The sequence below is a fragment of the Euprymna scolopes genome, chromosome 37, assembly GCF_053919585.1.
Source record: "Euprymna scolopes isolate OS-2025 chromosome 37, ASM5391958v1, whole genome shotgun sequence".
Classification (NCBI taxonomy): domain Eukaryota; kingdom Metazoa; phylum Mollusca; class Cephalopoda; order Sepiida; family Sepiolidae; genus Euprymna; species Euprymna scolopes.
In genome coordinates, this window is record NC_136518.1 from 43,098,687 (window position 1) to 43,119,964 (window position 21,278).

Genomic DNA, 21,278 nt, shown 5'->3' on the forward strand with positions numbered 1-21,278 from the left:
TATAAAGGATCAAAGATTATTAACAGGATTATAGTCTAGGCTGGAAGGTAACCATTCCACAAAGTACATGCATATAAATGTATATTTATATGCATGTACCGTCAATTGTGGATTCGGGACACAAATTCGGATTTTACTGGCTTATTTTACACACATTTGTTTGAACATCACAGTACACTGTAAGTCAACACAATAATTGCCAATAAATTGTTTTTTATATATCATTAACTTCTCATTCTTTATTTTCAATCATCTCATAATATTTATCATTATTCAAGTGATATCTATCCATCTCATTAACCGTTACACTTCTGTAGCTTTTAACCTTGATAATTAGTAATTCATTAATAAATAAATAAAAACTGTTTGGAAAGTTGGTAGCTCCAGGTCCTTATAAGCTTTGCAATCTTTATCTTATAATTGAAAGCTATGACATATAATTACAGATTATCTGATTAAATAGTCCGAAGTGCTGATATGCTGTAAAACAAAACAACAATTATATTATGTTACCCCAAATATTTTTAAGATGCATCCATTTAATCGTTTTCATTTATTCAAATTTGATTATCTTTAAACTTAAAGTTATGACATATAATTAGAGAATATATGATTAATGATTTTAGACATCATAAAATTTGCCATGTAGTCTTTTTCTTAATAAAAAGTAAAATACGTCATGTTCTTGTTAGAAAAGTTATCAAGTGTTTCCAGATAAGAGATCTCATCGAATCTGTAGACGGGTCAATGCAACAACTCACACAAAAAGTTGCAACAGTTTTTTTTTTTTTTTACGGTTTTATATCAGGTTGGGTCTACTCTACATTGCACTAAAAGTTGGACAAAATTTGAGTATGAGAAAGTTTCCAATTTCAAACTATTTCATGTGAAAGATTGACCCTGAAAATATGGATGAAAATGCAAAATTTATTGGTTTATCATGAAAACTGATCAAGTTATTCTTTTCAAATATAATGGAAAATGACTTATATGTTGAAAATGACTTATATGTTGAAAATGTCTTATATGTTGAAAATGACTTATATGCTGAAAATTTTCAACTTAGAAATTTGAAACTTTCCCATATTCAAATTTTGTCCAACTTTTACTATGATGTAGATAAATCCAACTTAACATAAAACCACAAAACTATGTTACAATTTTTTTGTGGTTAAGGTACTTTAGCATTATATTAACTAGCATATTGTAAAGAAAATAGGCATAATCAAGTCAGAGCTATATATTTCAATAAGATTTATCTGTTGGCTTTGTATCACATTGACAGACAGGTTCTCATTAAATCACCGAAGTTAAGTAATGTTGAGCCTAGTCAGTACCAGATGAGTGACCATTTACGAATACTAGGCGCTACATCAACATCTCAATGTAAGAGCTTCAAAAACCTAATGTGGTTATCTCCCCTGACGGGAATGTACATGCAATTGGGACCACTTGTGAATTTCATATTCTCATGAAACTTCCTCCTTTGGAGGAAGCTGGCTCAACCCCCCAAGGATGAATGGCCCTTTGGCACGGTTTGGTACAGTATGGTTTGTAATTTAAATTTTAATAATATAAAATGTCAATGCCTATGATTATGCATGGAGTTTGATATCCTATTATGTTAACCCGGAATCTTTATTCTCTGAGATTACATAATGAAACAAAACTTTGATAAAACTAAGCTTCACTCTATGGTTACCCCTGGTAAATATTTTGTGGTAAACACTCGACTAGCTGTAGCAACTATCAGAAATTTCCCTTACTTTATATCTGTGCTTAAATCTAAGTGAAAAATGCAGAGTTTTTTTTTTTTTTTTTACTAAAACTGCTAATCTGTGGAACATAGTCTCATAAAGATGCTTCCAGGCTGACTATGATATGGCCGTTTTTAAGTTCAACGTGAACAGCTTCTTGAAGAGCTGCCCTCTAAAATGAATTATCAAATTTTCATTAACCTTTATCCCTAAGTAGCTACTAGGCCTTGATTAATGATATATGATGTAAACAAAAAAGAGACCAAAAATGATTAATATGCGAAGTATGTAATTTAACAGATTTATATTTCTGAATTTTGGAGATGAGGATTGATTATTCGTAATATTTGGATTCTTCTGGAGGTGAAAGGTCCAATCTTCACTGCAAGCGATACTTGAAATACAATCGCAGATTAGTTATGATTTCTATCCAGTCATGGCTGATGGAGAAGAACATGTTATCCTCTGTAGATTAAATATTCGAAATTCTGTTCAGATTCCTAAGTTTGACAGAAAGATTCCAGAGTCCAACAGGACATACTCGAAGATGGTCGGAGGTTACATCGACTGAAACGTTGTGAAAGTAACACTTAAGATGAGAATAGTAATCTGAAGAATCCAAATAATACGATCAACAGATTTATTAAGCCAATTTAATACAGATTAAATGATTTTTTTTATTTCTTTTATTTCTAGTTACTCCAAACAGAGCATATAGCCACTGAGATATAAAGGATTACTGATAATTAAAGGTCTTATTTATGGGAGCATTTGAAGTGAGGAGTTGTGCAGAGAAATGCATATTAGTGCAGTCGAGAAAACAAGGAGCAGCAAGGGAATTCCCAAAACAAGTCATTCAAGGAAAGAAGTTACTAAAGTAGAAAACCTTTTAACATCTGGGGACCTCTACAGTGAAGGGGTATGATTTTGCTGCTTGTCAGGTTGGTCGGAGGTATTCATGTTGAAGGGACATAAGTACAGCATGTTCGTCTAGAACATACTGTACTTATGTCTCCTCTTTTTTATTCAGCGGCCCCTTCTCTCTCCTTTTTTTCTTGATGTACCTCTTCAAAGCTATTGGATATAAGAACATGTTTTGCCCGTGAACCCACAGAAATATTACATGAATCCTAAGGGGTCCATGTGGACCCTTGTTGAGAATCACTGGTCTAGATGATATATCGATTCTAATGCTTCTCTAACAACTTGATACATTTTTTTTAGCTAATCGATCTGTCTTTTAGTGGAGCAATTTGTCTTTGTCATCTAACTATTTCTCAGTTTCCAATATAATTTCTTCATTGAAGCCAAATCTTTTTCTGGAACATTCTTTTGAGGTCTGTAAACAGCCAGTAGTCAAGTAAGATGTGGAGAATAGAATGGGTGTGAAAATATATACAATCGTGTCATTTTGTCATATACTGAAGCAGCAAATTCATTTTTTGTGTTGAACCGGTTGCAAACAATGCTCATCGGCACATTATGTTTTTGAGTGACTGTTAGTTAATCCACTTTGAACGCAGCTTTCTCATTGACCAATTTTCATGCTGAAATCTTCAACTCCTCTGCTATCTCATGTAACTTCAATTTGTGACTGGCCAGAAAAAAACTTATGGGCTTTTATTTATGCTTTCCAGGACAACTGTCAAATTTGGAAAACCTGAGCATTCAGTATCACTTGCATCTGTACAACCTTGTTTAAAGTCAGCGTATCATCTCTTCTGTTTCCAACGAAACAGATTCCGAATAACACTTATCATGTGATTACTTTGTTTGAACAGTATGTTTTCTCATCAGAAAGCAATACAGCATTAATATAAGAAATTAAGCTTTTTTGTTGATTTGAAAATTTGCAACTGTAATTTCACTTAAATATATGTCATTTCATCATCATTTAGTATTTTTGATGCTGCGAGTATCCCTGACTCAGGGGTGGGCAAGGCCTACTCTCTATGTTGTTCAATCTAAAGGGTTAGTGCCAGTCATATTGTAAGCGGTCAAGTCACTTCATATGCACTCAAGCAAGGTTTTCCTTGATCTACAATAAACTCTTGTGCCTGTAATATCCATTAATGAGTTGATGTATGGGTTGGCATGACATACATAGCCAAATCACCTAAGACACTGAGTACACAAGCCATTCAAAATCCCACATACCAAGTTTCTGATAGAGCACAGTTTAAGGTACTTTTCCTCTAATTTGCTGCCACAAATCTATCTGATCATGTCATGATTATTATGCTGAAACTATTGCAAATCAGTCGCATTTGGAACCCATGTTTCACTGCCATGCATAATGGGAGAGCGAACGCATGTTGAAAAGACCTATTTTTTTGTAATCGGCTAGGAAGCAGGCCAGTATTTTTTTGTGAAAGTTTGGCAAGTTTTGTGAAAGTCCTGAAAGAAGTGTGCTTAGATGTAAGGATTGGCTGCAATGTTTTTTTTGTTTTTGTTGCAAGAGTCACTACTTATCAAAGTATGAAGGCCACTCGAGGATAAAGATTAATGAATGTAAGGTGGTAGTCTAGTAATTGTTAATGGTATAGATTGATTAGAATTTGGATTATTTAAGGGTACAGCTCAACAAGAACTTGCTTACATTGGACTTGAATGCTACTATATTGTAATCAGCTGGGAAGCAGGCCAGTGGAATAGTGTTCCACAGGCGGGGAGTTCTAGAAAAGAACATTTGTTCATGGAATCTGCGTTTAAATTTAGCCACAGATAAAGAGCGAGGAAATTGTTGATAGAGGTTGTAGGTAGTCGAGTGTTTTTTGTGAGAGTTTCGCAAGTTTTGTGGAAGTTTGCCCCAAGTCTTGAAAGAAATGTGCTTAGATGTAAGGATTGGCAGCAGTTTCCTGAACCTTCCCCTAGGAGGACAACAGCAAGCAGTGATAGCGCGTTTGCAACCATCATTCACATTTCACATATCAATCAGATAGCAGAAGGTCGTTTAAGTATCAAGTAGAGAGTTATTCACATCTACAAGTGCCACCATTCGGCTATTGATTGGGTAGGCAGTATCCAGGCAAATGTGATAAACATAACCCGGATCAACTACCAGCCTCATAGTAAGACCACTATACTACCTGTTGATCTGTAGTTTGCACTGGAAGCATGCAATGGAATTTACACCTGCACTGGTGTGACAGATAGTAGTAAGAAACATGCAAATCTCTTGTAGAATGTCGAGATAAATATCAGTATGAACAAGTAATCCAATTGGGATCAAATTTCGACTTGTGCCATTTCAAATTCAATCTATATATATAAAAGCAAAAATGTATATATGTATGTGCGTTCGCTTTTCTGTATGTCAACAAAAGGCTTTTTTCAGAGAAGCGGTCGCTCGCTTCACAACTTTTAAAAACTTTTTATATCACATATAAATCGTAATATCTCACAGTTAACAATGAAGCTCGCCTGTCTATTTAATTTGCTCGATTTCGGGAAGATAAATATTCAATATTTGTCGCTCGCCGCATGTGGGTTAGTCTTTTTCCTATAACATCTTGGGGGAGGGGGAAAAAAGCATTCAGCAGTAAATGAATACTATTCCGCAGTCAAACTTGACCTCATTAACTCATTAAAACGGGCACCTGCTAAATCCAAGTAATTAAATAAATTCAAACGTGTTTCCGCTAGCATCTCGCGGTAGGGCAATGGTTAACGTCGCACTTTTTTTTTCACACTTTAATTTACAACTTTGCCTCAAGGGTTCGGGTTCGATCCTCATACTTACTTTTTTTTACCCCCCCACACCTCCAAACACCCGGGCAACGCCGGGTACCCCTCGCTAGTACTATATAAAACTAAGATACACATTTTCTTAATGGCATTTTCTTATATGTCAGGCCCGGGACTTATTGAGTGATGTGTTACTTATTACATAAATGATTCTTTGACCATGCATATTGCATTGAACAAAATGCATTTGTTTGTTATCAGTTGTTGCAAGATCTCTTTCTTGTATTAAAATATATCTTTATATTTTTTTCAATATTGTGTTTTCTAGTGTTTGCAATAAATCGGCACCGAAGCAGAATAAATGGCCGTTATTTCTAAGAAGTCATTGGTACTTTCAAGTGTTTCCTTTCCTGCGTTTTATTTTATTTCCTTTGTCTCTCTTTCCGAACTAGAATCAATTTCGCTCAGAAAATCTCCTCCTTTGATTCCTTGCCTTTCGGCTACCATGATCTTCAGTTGCCGTTTCCCCTAATTGCTGGATAAGAACAAAGTCTCTTTGATGGAGTCACGGAACCACTTCCAAGATGCATTTCTCTCTTAAGTGTTGACCTTTATCTAAATCCACGATACAGAATCGGTTTATGCAATTGGTATAATTTTTCTATGATGACTGACAAATGATACAAACGCGTCTACATATATATAAAACAACGTTGCCTCTGTTTCCTTTTTTCTTCAATTTTCTCATCATTTTGTTTTTGTTGAGGATGGAGGTTCCTTCAGGATGTCAAACATTCACCAACTATCTAGATGTTCTAACCGAGAGATCTTTTCAAGATTCCCACTTTCTCTATAAGTCTAATAGTCTGTATCTAACTTACGCTTGGTTCACAGGCTATATTCTTTTTCATATATCTTGTTGCTCCTATAATAACTATTATAGAATGATAGAGATTTTCCTAATATTCCAGTTTATTTTCATGATATAAGATCTTGGCTTTTCATTATTTGATAATGAATCAAAATATAATGTTATCAAACACCCTGCCCAGATTGCCTTTCTATAAATCTGGCATCTACCACAGTAGCTCCTTATGCATCAGCAGCAATATGTCTTGTTTTGAAGGGAACAAAATACTCAGTCCCTCTAAAAACACTTCCTTTCTTTATATCTCTTTCTAAACTTCACCCTCTCTTTTACTCTCTCTCTCTCTCTCTCCCTCTCTCTTATATATATATTGACCTCTCAAGACCAGAGATCGTGTTGAAATATAAGCGCACTAGGATAAGCACACTTTAGCCTACAAAAATGGCTGCACAGTCCTGTCTGTATATATCAGTAGAATCGCATTAGACGATTAGCAATAAACAGTAAAGTCTGGGAGAGTAGACCTCCCACAACTGAAGAAAACTATACCTCAGTTGGATTGGTACAGCATATATTCAAGCTGGTCTGTAATTCCACTTAAATAATATAATGGTGTATGTGTGACATTTTACTTTAAAAAATCAATAAAACATCTGCAGATATGGGGAATTTATTAGTGACAGGACGATTCCAAAATTTTTCCCAATTCCTATAAAATCAACAATTCTGTTCAAAATTCACAGTTCTGATTCCAATTCTAAGTCTAAAAAAAAAAAAAAAAATCCCCAAAAAGGTAGAGTTCTGACCTAGAGAACCAAATGAAAATTTACCTTTAAAAGTTGACTTTTAAAGGTATTCGGATAGGGTATGAACGAATATCACAATTTGTAACCGGTAATTAATTTTTATGATATTAAGACATTCATATCCCCATGTTTTATCTAATAATTTAAAGTGGCTGCCATTTTTTCTCGTAAGATTTGACACATGCTCGATGCAATAAAAAACACCCCTCTCCTCATGTTAAGAATGGTGACCAGTCAAAACAATAGGAAATACATTGGATAATGAAGGTCTTAATATCATAAGAACTACTTGTCAGCGACAATTTTAACTGTAATATTCGTTCATACCAGACCTGAATACCTATACAAATCAACTTTTTATTGCTGAGTCTTCATTTAATCCTCTATGTCATATTGACCATTTCATTTTGTGGAGGGGGATTTAAAAGATAGTCCTTATCTGCCTTTAAATGTAAAAATATAAATTTATTTTAATTTGACAAACTTAATTGTAAATAGGTAAGTAGAGCTATGTAGTAAATTATGAAAATATATTTATAGCAATTAAGCTACACAGAGGCTTCCGTGTTTCATCACCATATAGAATTATCAGTCTAAAAATGCATTTTAACCTGACGATTTCCTACTGGGATGAAACACAGAAACCTCTATGTAGCTAAATTGCTATAAATATATTTTCATAACTTATTACCTAGCTTTAAATATATTTTAATAACTTTATATATATATATATATATATATATATATATATATATATATATATATATATATATATATATATATATAACAGTTTTATGTATGCATGTCACAATATAACCGCTGATATAAGAGCCAAACTACCAGCACATTTAGAATCAATACCTTCGATATGTTGTTAAAATTTGAAAACTCATTTTTAAATATGTAAACGTATATAAAAATTATATATAAAATAGTATTAAAAACACCACATCTAGGCAGAAGCTGCTAGAAGCAGCTTATCCTGCTTTGACAAAGTTCCAAAATAGACTTTGTAGCTTTGTGGGGATGCCCTTTTCTCTTCCCTACAGCCTCCTTCCCACAGAAGAGACGTTGCGAGGCTGTCTCTGCTTTATCCTTATTTCCATGGCAAATGCTCGTCTGAGCTCCAATCTATGGTCCCCCCTTGCCAAACTTTCCTAGCCAAAACCACTATAAATATTTTCCCATACTCTTTATTTGTGCCTAAACCTAAATGTACATTCCATGAACAAAGCTTCTATCGTAGAACTGCACACCTGTAAAACCTCTTCTGTTTGCCTGCTTCCCAGCTGTCTACAGTCTGATTATCTTCAAGTCCAATGTAAACAAGTTCTTGATGAATCGTCCTCCTAAGTAATCCAATTTACAAAATTTTCACTACTTATGCTTACTACACTATAATTACATTGACTAATGTATACTCATTAACCCTTATCCTCGAGTGGCCTCCGGGCCTTGATATGTGGTGATTCCTGTGTAAAAAAAAAACAATTAAAAAAAAACAACAACGTGTTCCCTTTTAGCAGACGGAACAGCTACTTTTAACATCAAATCATTGTACGTATTTGATGCATCATTTACTTTGAAGAGAAAATATTTTTCCTTTGTTTCTTAAAAATGGATAAAAATATTTGATCACTATTTCACTGATTCACTAATATATTTTTTTACTTTAATAAGAATTTTTTCCGTATTTATGCTTCGTTATTTATTTTAGACTAGCAGGGCTGCCCTGCATTGCCATGTGCAAAAGCATAACATAACTTCTAACTCTCACTTTCACCTTCCCATCAACTCTTTCTTCTTCATCCAGCTCATTCCACGCTCTGGAAACACACACGCGTATAACTCGAGTCGGTATAAAGGAAACAATTCTGAAAAAAAAAATAAAGTTACTTATCTTTAAGTGATGTGGGTACATCTTGATTGCATTAAATTGTATAAGTAGCAATTTGACCCCCAAATAATGAATCTTTTCCTTTAAATTATATATAATACATCGAGGATTATGTTGATCAAAATAATACCAACTTTTTGGATGTTTATTATGCATTTTTCAAGTTCAGTCGGACATGCAAACAGATATTTGCTCTTTATATCATAGGCAAAAAGCTACTTCAAGGTAAAAAAAAGCCGGCGGCGAGTATTAGATGACTAGATTTTGATAAAAAAAAATACAGCAGCTCTTATGTCAAGTGGCTTCATGCCTTGTCTGGCGGGCTATTTCCCTAAAATACATATTAACGATATAAACAGTAATTAATAAAATTTAATTTAATAACATAGGATGGACTACCTAAATTAAAAAAAAAACAAAGACATTATCTATGTTAATTTTCAAGTGAGGTAATTTAAATGGAAATTATTAGTTTTTAAAATTACAGTCTATAAAAGACATGTAATGTATGTAATATATTCAAAATAATAATACTTAGAGCTAGATTAATAGTAACTGAGTGGTGAGGAGTATTTTGTTGTTTTTTTTTATATTAAAAACATTTTAAAACATTTCACAACTCTATTCTATTACTGTTTTTACACATTTTTCTTCCAAAAGTTTTGGTGTTCTTATAAAAAAATGTGTAATCATATTTTATTGGAAAAAATTAGCTATCGTCTTATCTTTTTTACATATGCGCTCAAAGCTGTATTAATAGTATTGTGGGGCTTTCTCAAGGCTAAGGAAGAGAGTATTTGAAAACCGTGACCTTCTGGCAAAGACCAAAATCATGGTATACAAAGCTGTCTTGCTGCCCACTCTTCTCTATGGATCGGAGACCTGGACCACATACGGGAGGCACATAAAAACCCTGGAGACGTACCACCAAAGATGCCTCCAAAAAATCCTCAGAATCAGTTGGAAGGACCAACGCACCAACACCAGCGTCCTGAGTGAGGCTGGCATTCCTAATATCACCGCTACTGTTGCTCAACGTCAGCTCAGATGGACTGGTCATGTTGTCCAAATGCCGGATCTCCGCCTCCCAAAACAGATTTTCTACTCTCAGCTTGTTGAGGGAAAGCGTGCCCAGGGTGGCCAAAAGATGAGGTATAAGGACAACATCAAAGTAAATTTAAAGCGGTTTCACATGGACCTTGAGGCATGGGAGGACGTGGCTGGGAGCAGGTTAGCATGGAGGAGCGCTGTCCACGAAGGGGCTGCGCTTTATAGCAGTGACCTAAATCAAGCTGCTGAGGATAAGCGTAAGCACAGAAAGGACAGATTATCAACCAGACACACCCAACCCCACCCCACCACCACTACCTTAATCTGCCCAAATTGCACAAGAAAAATTGGGTCTAGGATTGGGCTCTATGTTCACCTGAGGACCCACAGAAGCCACAACGGAGGACAGTCTTACTCGGACTCGAGTGACCGCCCATGATTAATAGTATTACTACGTCGTGAATTAGCTCTGTTTGGTTGAGTACATGTATATTGAAAACATTACGGTTGTGTTAAATGAGGAAAACATAGAATTATTATATAGATGATGAAGAAGAAAAATGAGTCTATTTGATTTAGTCCAAGCATATTGGAACTGTTACGGGCATGCTAAAAAGAGGGAAACAGGGTGAAGAAGAAGAAGAAGAAAAAGAAGAAGAAGAAGAAGAGGAAGAAATTTATAAGCTCATACCACACGGTTTGAGAGAATTTTCTCCAAGCATCTAATTAACAATTAATATTAGAATTGTACAGAGAATCTGATTTTAAATAATAAAATCAAATTCAATTATCGACTAATTTTCTATTTATTTAACGATGTAGACTTCATCATTCGAAGGGAAAAAGTCGAAAAAATATAATAATCACGACAAAAATTTGATGTGTCAGAAAGCAATTTGTACAATTCATTTAGAAGCGGCATCGAATAATAATTTATTAGATTAGCCAGAAAACATCGAAAATATGAGACAAGATTTTGATAAATTGATGATATGTTAAATCATGGTTAAAGTCTTCAGTTTTAGGAATCCATTCTCTATGCAGTACCTGTCCTAGGAATGACACTGTATTCGGCAAGGAGATTCCAATTTTGGATTAGTTCCAGGTTCATTCAGATGGAGAGTGATAGTTCCTGTTAATGTCTCAAGTAAGGGTTGAATGAAAGCTGTTCAGTGTCATATACATGAAACTTGATACAATTATGAAGCTCAAATTTAATAGTTTGGAATCACTCCCATTATTTCGAGTAGCTGTCCTGTATATAATATGAAACTGGATCCGGTTGTGCTTTTAGGAGTGGTGAGTCGCTTCTTCATTGTCATTACTTCCCAATACTTTCAGGTTAATTCAAAATCCGAGTGGTAGTTCATATCAGGATGTCATCTATCGACTCTACGAATTCTGGTTATACACCATTTCCGAGCACCTTGAGGTTGTTCTTCGTTGTACCCTAAAAATTCAGAAAGTATTGAAAATTTGACACCAGTGAATACCTTCCGCAAGGGTCCTGTAAGATGTTCCAAACATATAGATATTCCTATCTTTAAAGGTAAGGTAAACAAATACCTTTTAAATGAGAAATTTGAAAACTTTGAAGTGTCGGAAATAGAGATAAAATCATTTTTATTTACTTTGTTGTTGTTGTTGTTGTTGTTGTAAGTCCAATATTTCACTAAAATTAGCTTCATCAGGGTAGGAAGTCCAGTCCGTGAATTTTTTTTCTTTTCTTTATTTTAGAGTTATGGAGGATGTGATGCCTCGGAGTAGAAGAGAATAGAAATATACATGTGTAATAACACGTATATTTCTATTGTTCCACATGTTTTTTGCCCCAATTTTGAGCCGGAAATTTAAAGTAAAAGATGGTCTCACACTTTTTGAAGACACTTATTTTGAATAGAATTTAAATGAGAAATTTTAAAACTTTGAAGTGTCGGAAATAATAATAAAATCATTTTTATTTACTTTTTTAGTGTTGTTGTAAGTCCACAACAACAAAAAAAAAAACGCAAATGAAAATGATTTTATTATTATTTCCGACACTTCAAAGTTTTCAAATTTCTCATTTAAATTTTATTTAAAATAAATGTCTTCTAAAAGTATGTTACCATAGTTTACTTTATATCTTTTATTGTTCTGTTGGTTGCTATTGTTTATGTCAACTATAAACAACTGAGTTAATCGTACTTGATTTGAATTTTATCTGTCATTTGTTCTGATGATATATGTTTAGAATATGTTTAATACATTGGCTGTGAAATGAATGTGACGGGCATGTATGGAAGTGCATAAAAAACCCTGTCTGAACATCCCTTGGGGGTAGAAGAATGCATTCGTCCAGGTGTGAGTTATTCAACAGTGGTGTTATATATCATTGTAGTACCTTGCATTACAAGGAGTTGGTGTGGTGAACTGCATTACAGGAAATTGGTGCCTGAATTGGCAAGAAAAAGTTTTGACACTTATTTCGATTATTATTTCTATTTATTTATAGTCTAACAAGCTATTTCGGCATCATGGCCTTCAACCTAAAGTTTATACCCATATTTGATGGCAATGTCTCTGAGCAGTCGATAGTGAAATGGTTAGAGAAAGCAGAACTGATATATCAGTTGAGTGGAGTAAAGCATATCAATTGCATCATCTCGGTGCAATTGCTTGGTGGTACATATATTGCATATCAGAAATTGAGGGAGGAGAAAACGACTTCAATTATATAAAGAAAACGTTGTACCCAGTTTTTGTCTTGGACACCTTCGACGCCTTATGAAAGCAATTTGCAGCACACTACATTGAGCCAGGCGAAACGGTCGATGCAGAACTACACAGAATGTTCACTTTTGTATGACAGCCTGTCAGATCGGTGCCTTTAGTATGCCTTTATTACTGGATTGCCTGAATATGAAGAAGAGCTCTTACAAACGTCCTCCCAAATGGAGGACCTAGATTTACCATGGGTGCTGGCATGAACCCATGCCATCTAGAAGAACTGCATTGGAGTTACAGATAATACTTCAGTAGCTGCATGGACATCACAATGCACAAAAAAAGAGACAAATACACCGAGATGTTACAACTGTGATGGACCCAATTATAGAGCAAGACATTTAGAGGTGCTGGGGACTCCCCCCCCAAAAAAAAAACACTCATGTGTTATCATTGCCAATGTTCAGGGCACATTGATCAATGTTGTCCAGGAAACGGACAAGGGGACAAGAACTCAGTGCCAATCTCATCTCTCTAACTCTAGTAAATGATGCATTACTAGTGGTGACCATCTACATCAATGGAATACTATATAACGTTCTAATGGACAAAGGATGCATGCATACTCAGCTATGCAAGTTGTGCTGTTAAGCAAGGACAAAAAAATCAACTAGCATGCTCACAGCAGACGGAGGTGCACTTAGGTGCTGTGGAATTGCAGTGGTGAAAGTTAGGAATGATGCAAAGCTCACCATGACTATGGAAGTTTATTGAAAACAGAGATCTAAGAGGATTTCATTTGTTACTTGGGCTGGATGCGATCAAGCAGTTGGAGGATGTAGCTGGAGAGATGCTGTTTCTGTAATGTGATCAACCAAACTGTCCTACCATTTACATTAACAATCCTGATTTCAAGGCAGCATATGACAAGACATGGGCTGCAACCTGGGAATGTGCTGGCAACCAAATCTCCAATTATATTGAAGAACAAACTTGCAGAGAACCACTGCACAAATTTAAGAGGAGTATGATTGTCGATAAAATATCTATAAAAAGAGCTTGGACACCCAAAAGGTCTATCCATTCTGCAGGAAAATAAACAGAAGGTTCGACCAATTATGAATTATGGAGCCAAACAAGTATGTTGATATATATGCAGCCAATGCAGACGTTGCTTATAGCAATTAAGAGATTGTTAACAGCAAGTTCAAACGTTGCAAGGTTAGACCTAGCCCTTTTGATAATGTGAGACATTGTTATTGCCATTCTAAGCAAGGATGAAATCAGTGATACAGCTACCTCTTCTTATATTATTATATTTTTGTGAATGAGAACGTGTGTTCTGCTGTCCATATCAAAAAACATTTGGAGCAGCTGAGAACAGGCACATGCATGTTTGGAATTATGTAGCTGTGAAGAATAGGGAAAGTTTGCTGACGTTGTGGAAGTGAACTGCCAGTAGTCCCCAATAAATTTACCCAGCAAATAAATGGTCTTCTCAATGTATGGGAAGCTGACTGGTCATTTCCCCTTTTTTTTTTTTTTTTTTTTTTTTTAAATTTTCTTCGTTTGAAGATTGTAACGCTGGGTATGGAGCAGCCAAACCAGCTGCCAACATTGCCCTGCTTTTTATTGAAACTAACCAAGAGCTCTTTTAGTATCCTCGTTGTTCCCTTAAGTGCAATTGTCTGGATCTCATTTGCACTTGGGTCACCAGTAATATAAGTTAGGTAGGACTTCAGATTCTTCTTCATAAGCCCTGTGGCACCTATAATAACTTGTATGATTGATATCTCTCTAAGATTCCAGTTTTTTTCATATCATACATGAGACCTTGATATTTGGTCTGTTTCTCCCTTTCAGCTTTGTTCAGACTTCCATCATTATGGACACTCACTTCAACCAAGGTTGCAACTCTCTCTTATTCCATATTACTATGTTAAGTTTGACAGCAGCATTTTCAAGGTAGGTGGCTGTAGGGATTAAATGGTCGTAATGTATGGTATGTAATGTATGGTATGTAATGTATGATATGTAATGTATGGTATGTAATGTATGGTATGTAATGTATGGTATATAAGTCATTTCCAACTGTTCTTTGTGGTTTGTTATGTTTCGCCATGAATGGATGATGAAGTGAATGATGCTTTATTGTCCTGGATGATTGCAGATATTTGTACGAGAATAACCCAAGATGACTCAGTGAAAGAGGGACAAGTTGCAAGTTCTTTAGTTAGGGTGTGGTTGTGGAGGACAATTGTTCCATGGCAGAAGATAAAGAATGCTGGCTCTGATGAGTACGTCAACTTGGCTGAGCTTGATGCTATTCTGCAAGGTGTAAACCTTGCATTGCAATGGAAGGTAAAAACGATTCATTTACAGACTGACTCTGCATATGTGCATCATTGGGTAGCTGACACCTTCTCTGAACAGAGAAGAGTGTGCACCAAAGCAGCATCTGAAATGTTACATTACAGACGGCGGCTTACAACACTCTGAGAGTTGGTCTCTGAATATGACCTACAGATCGATGTGAGGATATCAAATTTCAACCTAATTAAGCTATTCAGCTTACAAAGGTACTCTAGCGATGAATATTGATAGAACCCCGAAAACCTGTGTCACTGCAGCTTAAAATATCCCAATAAGGTCTGATGTATCATTCAAGTTGGACTGGTTGGGCAGAAGGAAACGAGGTAGGCAACAAATCGTTTAATAGTGAAAACAGATGTTATTAAATTTGAGGGAAATATTTCTTTGTTCTACTTTATTTATGACTAATCAAAAATAAAATATTGATCAGAATTAGATATAAAAACTGATGAAATCGATTTCAATTTTTTAATGTTTTTTAACAACACAGACTAATACTTAGCAAATATAATTGACAAAGCAGATTTTAGTATGTAGCTCGTAAGAAAAAGCTAATAATTTGAGACCTAATAGTATAGGGAGAAAAATAGTTGTTAGCGCATATAAAAAATGAATTGCCAATAATAATGATTATACAATCATACTGACAAAATATAACCTTTCGGTTAATGTGTCGCTTCCCTTATTCCGTTCTTTAAGCCGCATATTTCATGAGCGATGTTTCTGACAAAAAGGGAAGAATTATTATTTCCTAGGTCAGAATCTATTCAATCTAATACTTATCGTTGGCAACGTTTTGTGTTAAGCTCCATTACATCCTACAAGTGGATTCATGTCTTGTCTGGAGCGATTTTCTATAAAAAAACATCAGCATTAATTTTTATTTCATTGTTGTAAATGTGTGAGATTACTTATAGCAACATATATTTTACATTAAAGGTAGAATGATTGTTAAATAAAAGATATTTCTTAGGTATGTTTGAAAAGGTTTGACTCCGCCTTGATCAAACTGCATGATAGGATAGTAGACATGTTAATTTGTTATCTATATGCTATTAAAAGCTATGTAGATTTTATTTCTTTGCTTTTGTTTGTGATATTTTTTGAATGAATTCAATTATTTATATGCAAGTGCATTTTTACCTAAATGCGAGTTGGGAATAATTTTCTCTTTTACCAATTTGGTTTCCCCAAATGGAGAGCGGCATATGTATCGTTTTTAAAATATAATTATCCAGTGACACATGTTTCGTCGTCTACGGGTGGGGGTGGGGTGGGGTCAAAACCTGTCAGTCACACCTAAATAATGTGCGTAATTTATTATCTAGTGTGTCGTAGACGATGAAACACTTGTCACTGGATAATTATATTGAGTGGGTGAATCCAGCAAGATTTGAAATCGGAACCCCATGGAAAGAAACCTAAACCTCTACCACTGTTCCATCTCGCGTGACTGCTGAATATCGCAATTTTTATGTAGATGTTATTTCTTTGTTTTCGTTTGATACTTTTTGAATGAATTCAATTAAAAGTTATGATATTTTAGGAGTTTTTTCTTCATATGAAAATAGAAATAGGCAGAGTACATATTGTTAAGGCAGCAGTTTTTAACGATGTCTATATTTGAGTTCGAATCTTACATAATGATAATAAATTAGACACATTATTTAGGTATGAGTGACAGGTTTTGACCCCCCACCCGACCTTGATTTGTATCTATGATATGAGAGTAGATCGATTCGATTATGTGATGTAATAATAGATTTGAACACATGGTCATTTACTGAAGATACATTTACTGAAAATACACAAAATAATTCAAGGTCATAGTTAGATGGAAGTGATCCAGTAAGAAGATCTGTTAAGAAAGTGGGTATCCAGAGTAGTTAATAATAATAATAATAATAATAATAATAATAATAATATTAATAATAATAATATATTGTTTAAGTGTAAGAAAATTCAAAGAAGTTCTTTATAGATGCGTGCCCTTTATACGTTTCGGGTTTTGATATGTGGTCGCTTTATAGTTACTTTTTTCCATTGTTCCCGTTTCGTCATTTGACAAAGTGGCAGCCTCCAGTGAATGATCAAGTGGTCGCTATAGAAATAAGCTTCTTATCATGAAGGAGACGCCCGATGAGAGTTTTCATAAATATTTTTATTTGGAAAGAATTGATACAGGAGCGAGAAAGACTAATGTTTTCTTAACTAATTATTTACTTCTAACTTACTGAAATGAGTGACGCACTGAGTTAGAGACCTCGAAGTAACATTTTGTCTTTCGACTTTTAAAGTTTTCCACATCATCTACACAGCTTCTGGGAACGATTCTGTTTTACAGGTATGTGTTATCATGCACTATGTGTGACCCTTGTCAAAATTCACACTAGCTATCTTAATTGCCATCGACATCGACATACGGTTCCTAATATAAAACACCCCAGAGCCAAGAAGCGAACAGCCTCCAGCGACTGATCAAGTTATATTATAGGAGCAAAGAAAGAAATAATGAAATTTTTTTTTACCTTTCGATAAGAAATCATATCAAAAATGGAATTGATATCTTCAGGTTTGCTGACTTTGACATCAATTGGATGAGAAGACATGAGTGAATCAGCGTTCAAACCGGACCACAAAACATGATTTACAAACATTTCAAACTGAAAATAGATTTAAAAATTACATTTAGCATTTATATCTCTGTCGGTAATAATAAAATCATTAACTATTTGATAATTGTTTAATAGCTCGCTTTATAGCTGATCACTTTAGAGAAATAAGAATGAGCCTCTAATTTAATGGTAAAATGCGAGTCCTGCTCATTTGGATTTGATGAACAATGTATGGCAGGATTATTATTTGCCAGCTTGATAATACATCATAGACTTCAGCTGCAATGGTTAGGATAATCGGATATGTGACTTGTGTTCAGAGTTCTGATTGTGTAAGCGGTGGGACAATTATCTCCACACTGAGGATTCTGTGAGGATGAAACATATGTGTGTGGATAAACATCTCTTTCTCCCCACATCTCTTTCTCATATATATATATATATATATATATATATATATATATATATATATATATATATATATATATATATATATATAACTACTTCATTTACTCACATCAAATTAATATACGAAAGTATAGATTTATGCGTAAACTTTAAGTATTTACTTCAAAAGTGCTCAATACGTAAGTAGAGCTGGTTGGTTAGTTATAAAATATATATGGCGATTAAGCTACACTGAATATTCCGCGGTTCATCCACTCTATGATTCTTCAGGCTTATGCGCGAATTTGTGGTTGTCTATCCTTTTTATACATGCGCATATAGGAAGGGCGCGGTGGATACTAGAAAGCTGATTGGCTAACTAAAATCTCAATAGAAGGTGCATGTATAAAAAGGACAGACAACCAAAAAATTCGCGCATAAGCCTGAAGAATCCTAGAGTGGATGAACCGCGGAATATTCAGTGTAGCTTAATCGCCATATATATTTTATAACTATATATATATATATATATATATATATATATATATATATATATATATATATATATATATATATATATATTAATTTATTAACGTTTTATCTGTTTTGTTACACTGTTCCAGTAACTTCGTCAGACTGGAACAAAAGTGGTTATTATGATTTGTCAAATTATTGATACGATTCGGTAGCGGAAACATGTGTAACTAAACAGATAAAACGGTAATAAATTTAAAAAATATATATTTGCTCTGCAATATATATATATATATATATATATACATAATTTCAGATTAATATTTTCCAGAGGTGAAGCAACGAATGAATTTTTAACAAGGTTCTTACAAGAGTGCTCAATACCGAAGTAGGCAAGATATACTTTTTATTTATTTTGCATAAGCATTTATATGTTGCTACACATGCACGAACATGTTTCGGTCAGCCAGTTACAAATATTTAGAGATCCCTTCAGGCGATACAATGTGTAATGAAAATTGGAAAAGGTTCACAGTAGATCTTGATCAAGATGAGAGTCAAATGATATTCAAAAATAAAGTTAATTAACAGCATTTAAATAAGTGAAACAAATCAAATAAAACGGAAAACAATAAAAAAAAAGAAAATGAAAGAAAGGAAAACAAGAAAAAAAAGAAAAAAGAACATGAAAGAAAGGAAATGAAAAAAGAAAAGGAAAAGAAAAGTATATAAGAAAAAAATTAATAATAATAATAATAATAATAAATAAATAAAAATAACAAAAAACAACAAAAACAAGAAAATAAACGAAAATTTCTTTATATGGTGCCGAGGTGGGACTTGAAGAGGAAATCTGAAAAAAGCAAATGTTAAGCAGTAAGTAAATGGGAGGGGTAGAAAGTTCAGACACCTAGACAGATGTCTGTTAGATGGGTTAATGTTGTGCCTGTATCAATAACAACACGAACGCAGAAAGTAAATGTAAAACAAATATATTAAGACGAAAATAAACTACATATTTACAAAGGTGCAGTTGTACTGCAGTTGGAAGATTGTCCGGCAGAGGGCATGTTGAAGTCTTTCATGAAGCAACCGGCATACGCGTCTTGCCTATCCGGCGTTCGAACACAGCTCGCCGGTCTTGCTGACTTGATACCTTTATCTATATCTTGTTCACCCACGTATGCTAATTAGTGGGCGTCTCCACAACAGTTAAAATAGGCCAACGATAAATAATCACTTACAAATAATTAATTATTATCCTTGTATTTTTTTTGTTGTTTTTTATTGATTAGTGTAAAATATTATTATTATTATTATTATTATTATTATTATTATTATTATTATTATTATTATTGTTGTTGTTGTTGTTGTTGTTGTTTTCGTTAACTTCACAGTGTTGTTATGCTTTTCATTGATTTTTCTCACTCAAGAGCTGGTCTTTTCACCAGAGCTAGTGAGCAAAGTAAAATAGTCACTTAGATCGAAAGCACTTGGCGTAGGATATTTGCTGTTCCAAGCGGAACTGACTTCTGGAGTACAGTGATGTTGTACTTGATTCTAAAGGTGTTCACCTATTTGTCAGGATTATCTGGAATTGTGTCAAGTGCACCTATGATGATTGACACGATGAAAGTTTTCTTATTCCACAACCTAGCTATCTCCGCCCTCAGTTTCTGATAGGTCCATAGTTTCTCATTCTTTTTTTGGCTGGTAAGTTTATGTCGTTTGGGCAAACCCCATAAATAATTTGGCATTCATTGGTCGTTTTTTGTTCACAACTTCAATATCTGGTTTCTTGTGAGTTATCTCTCGGCACACTGAACCAGGAAATCACAGAGTATTTTAACGTCCTCTTTTTCCACTATCGCTTCCAGGTGATGTTTGAACCACTTATCTGTCACTTGGATTCCAAACTTTTGGGACAAACCTCAGTGCAGATTTGCACATCGTCATGGCGATGTTTGTACTCTTTTTGAGAAAGTGCAGAACACGCATTAACAATGTGTGACACTGTTTCAAGAGTTACAACACACAGCCTGCGCTTATCAGAACAGTCTTTCCCAAATAGGTTTCTATTATTATTATTATTATTATTATTATTATTATTATTATTATTATTATAATGATCATAATAATAATAATTATGAGTTTCTTTATTACGTAGGTAAACAGGGCTGTTAATTCTAAGCACCACTGAATTGTGTTTATTATTTTACTAGCCCGGGAGCCCAGCGTTGCCCGGGTGTTTAGAGGTGTGTGTTGAGCAAAAAAAAAAAATTTAATTTAGTAGGCAGGCAGGCGCAAACCCATACCGGGAAGGAGGAAAAGAACATGAAAACAAAACGTCTTTGCCGTTGAGTCCATCGCCAAACCGGAAGTGGCGAAGGTTTAAATTAAAACCAGTCAATCGAAAAGCGGGAACAACTTTCGAAAATATCGGCGGGAAAAGCGACCCCTCCCTGTAGAAAAGTGCTCAGTTGAGGGTGAAGGAATTAATATTTTTAGCCAATTTTTCGATATTGTGGTCCGAAAGGTCGAGCTCGAAAACGATACAAATCTCGTGAAAATCTGTCGCCTCTGTCTAAAGTGTTAGGAAGACATATACACATACATAATATATAATACATACATTTAAAAACACAGGTGGGATTTATA

At 34.5% G+C, this 21,278-nt stretch overlaps 1 protein-coding gene across 5 annotated transcripts in view; it reads right to left on the minus strand.

The window, feature by feature from the left end:
• Positions 1 to 21,278, minus strand: part of LOC145261138 (endoplasmic reticulum aminopeptidase 1-like) — a 938,216-nt gene that overhangs the window by 148,284 nt on the left and 768,654 nt on the right. For all 5 annotated transcript variants that reach the window (XM_080119414.1, XM_080119415.1, XM_080119412.1 and 2 more), the window contains exon 7: positions 17,673 to 17,807. In XM_080119414.1, the coding sequence (XP_079975540.1) occupies positions 17,673 to 17,807 (135 nt within the window). The remainder of the gene's footprint in view (positions 1 to 17,672; positions 17,808 to 21,278) is intronic.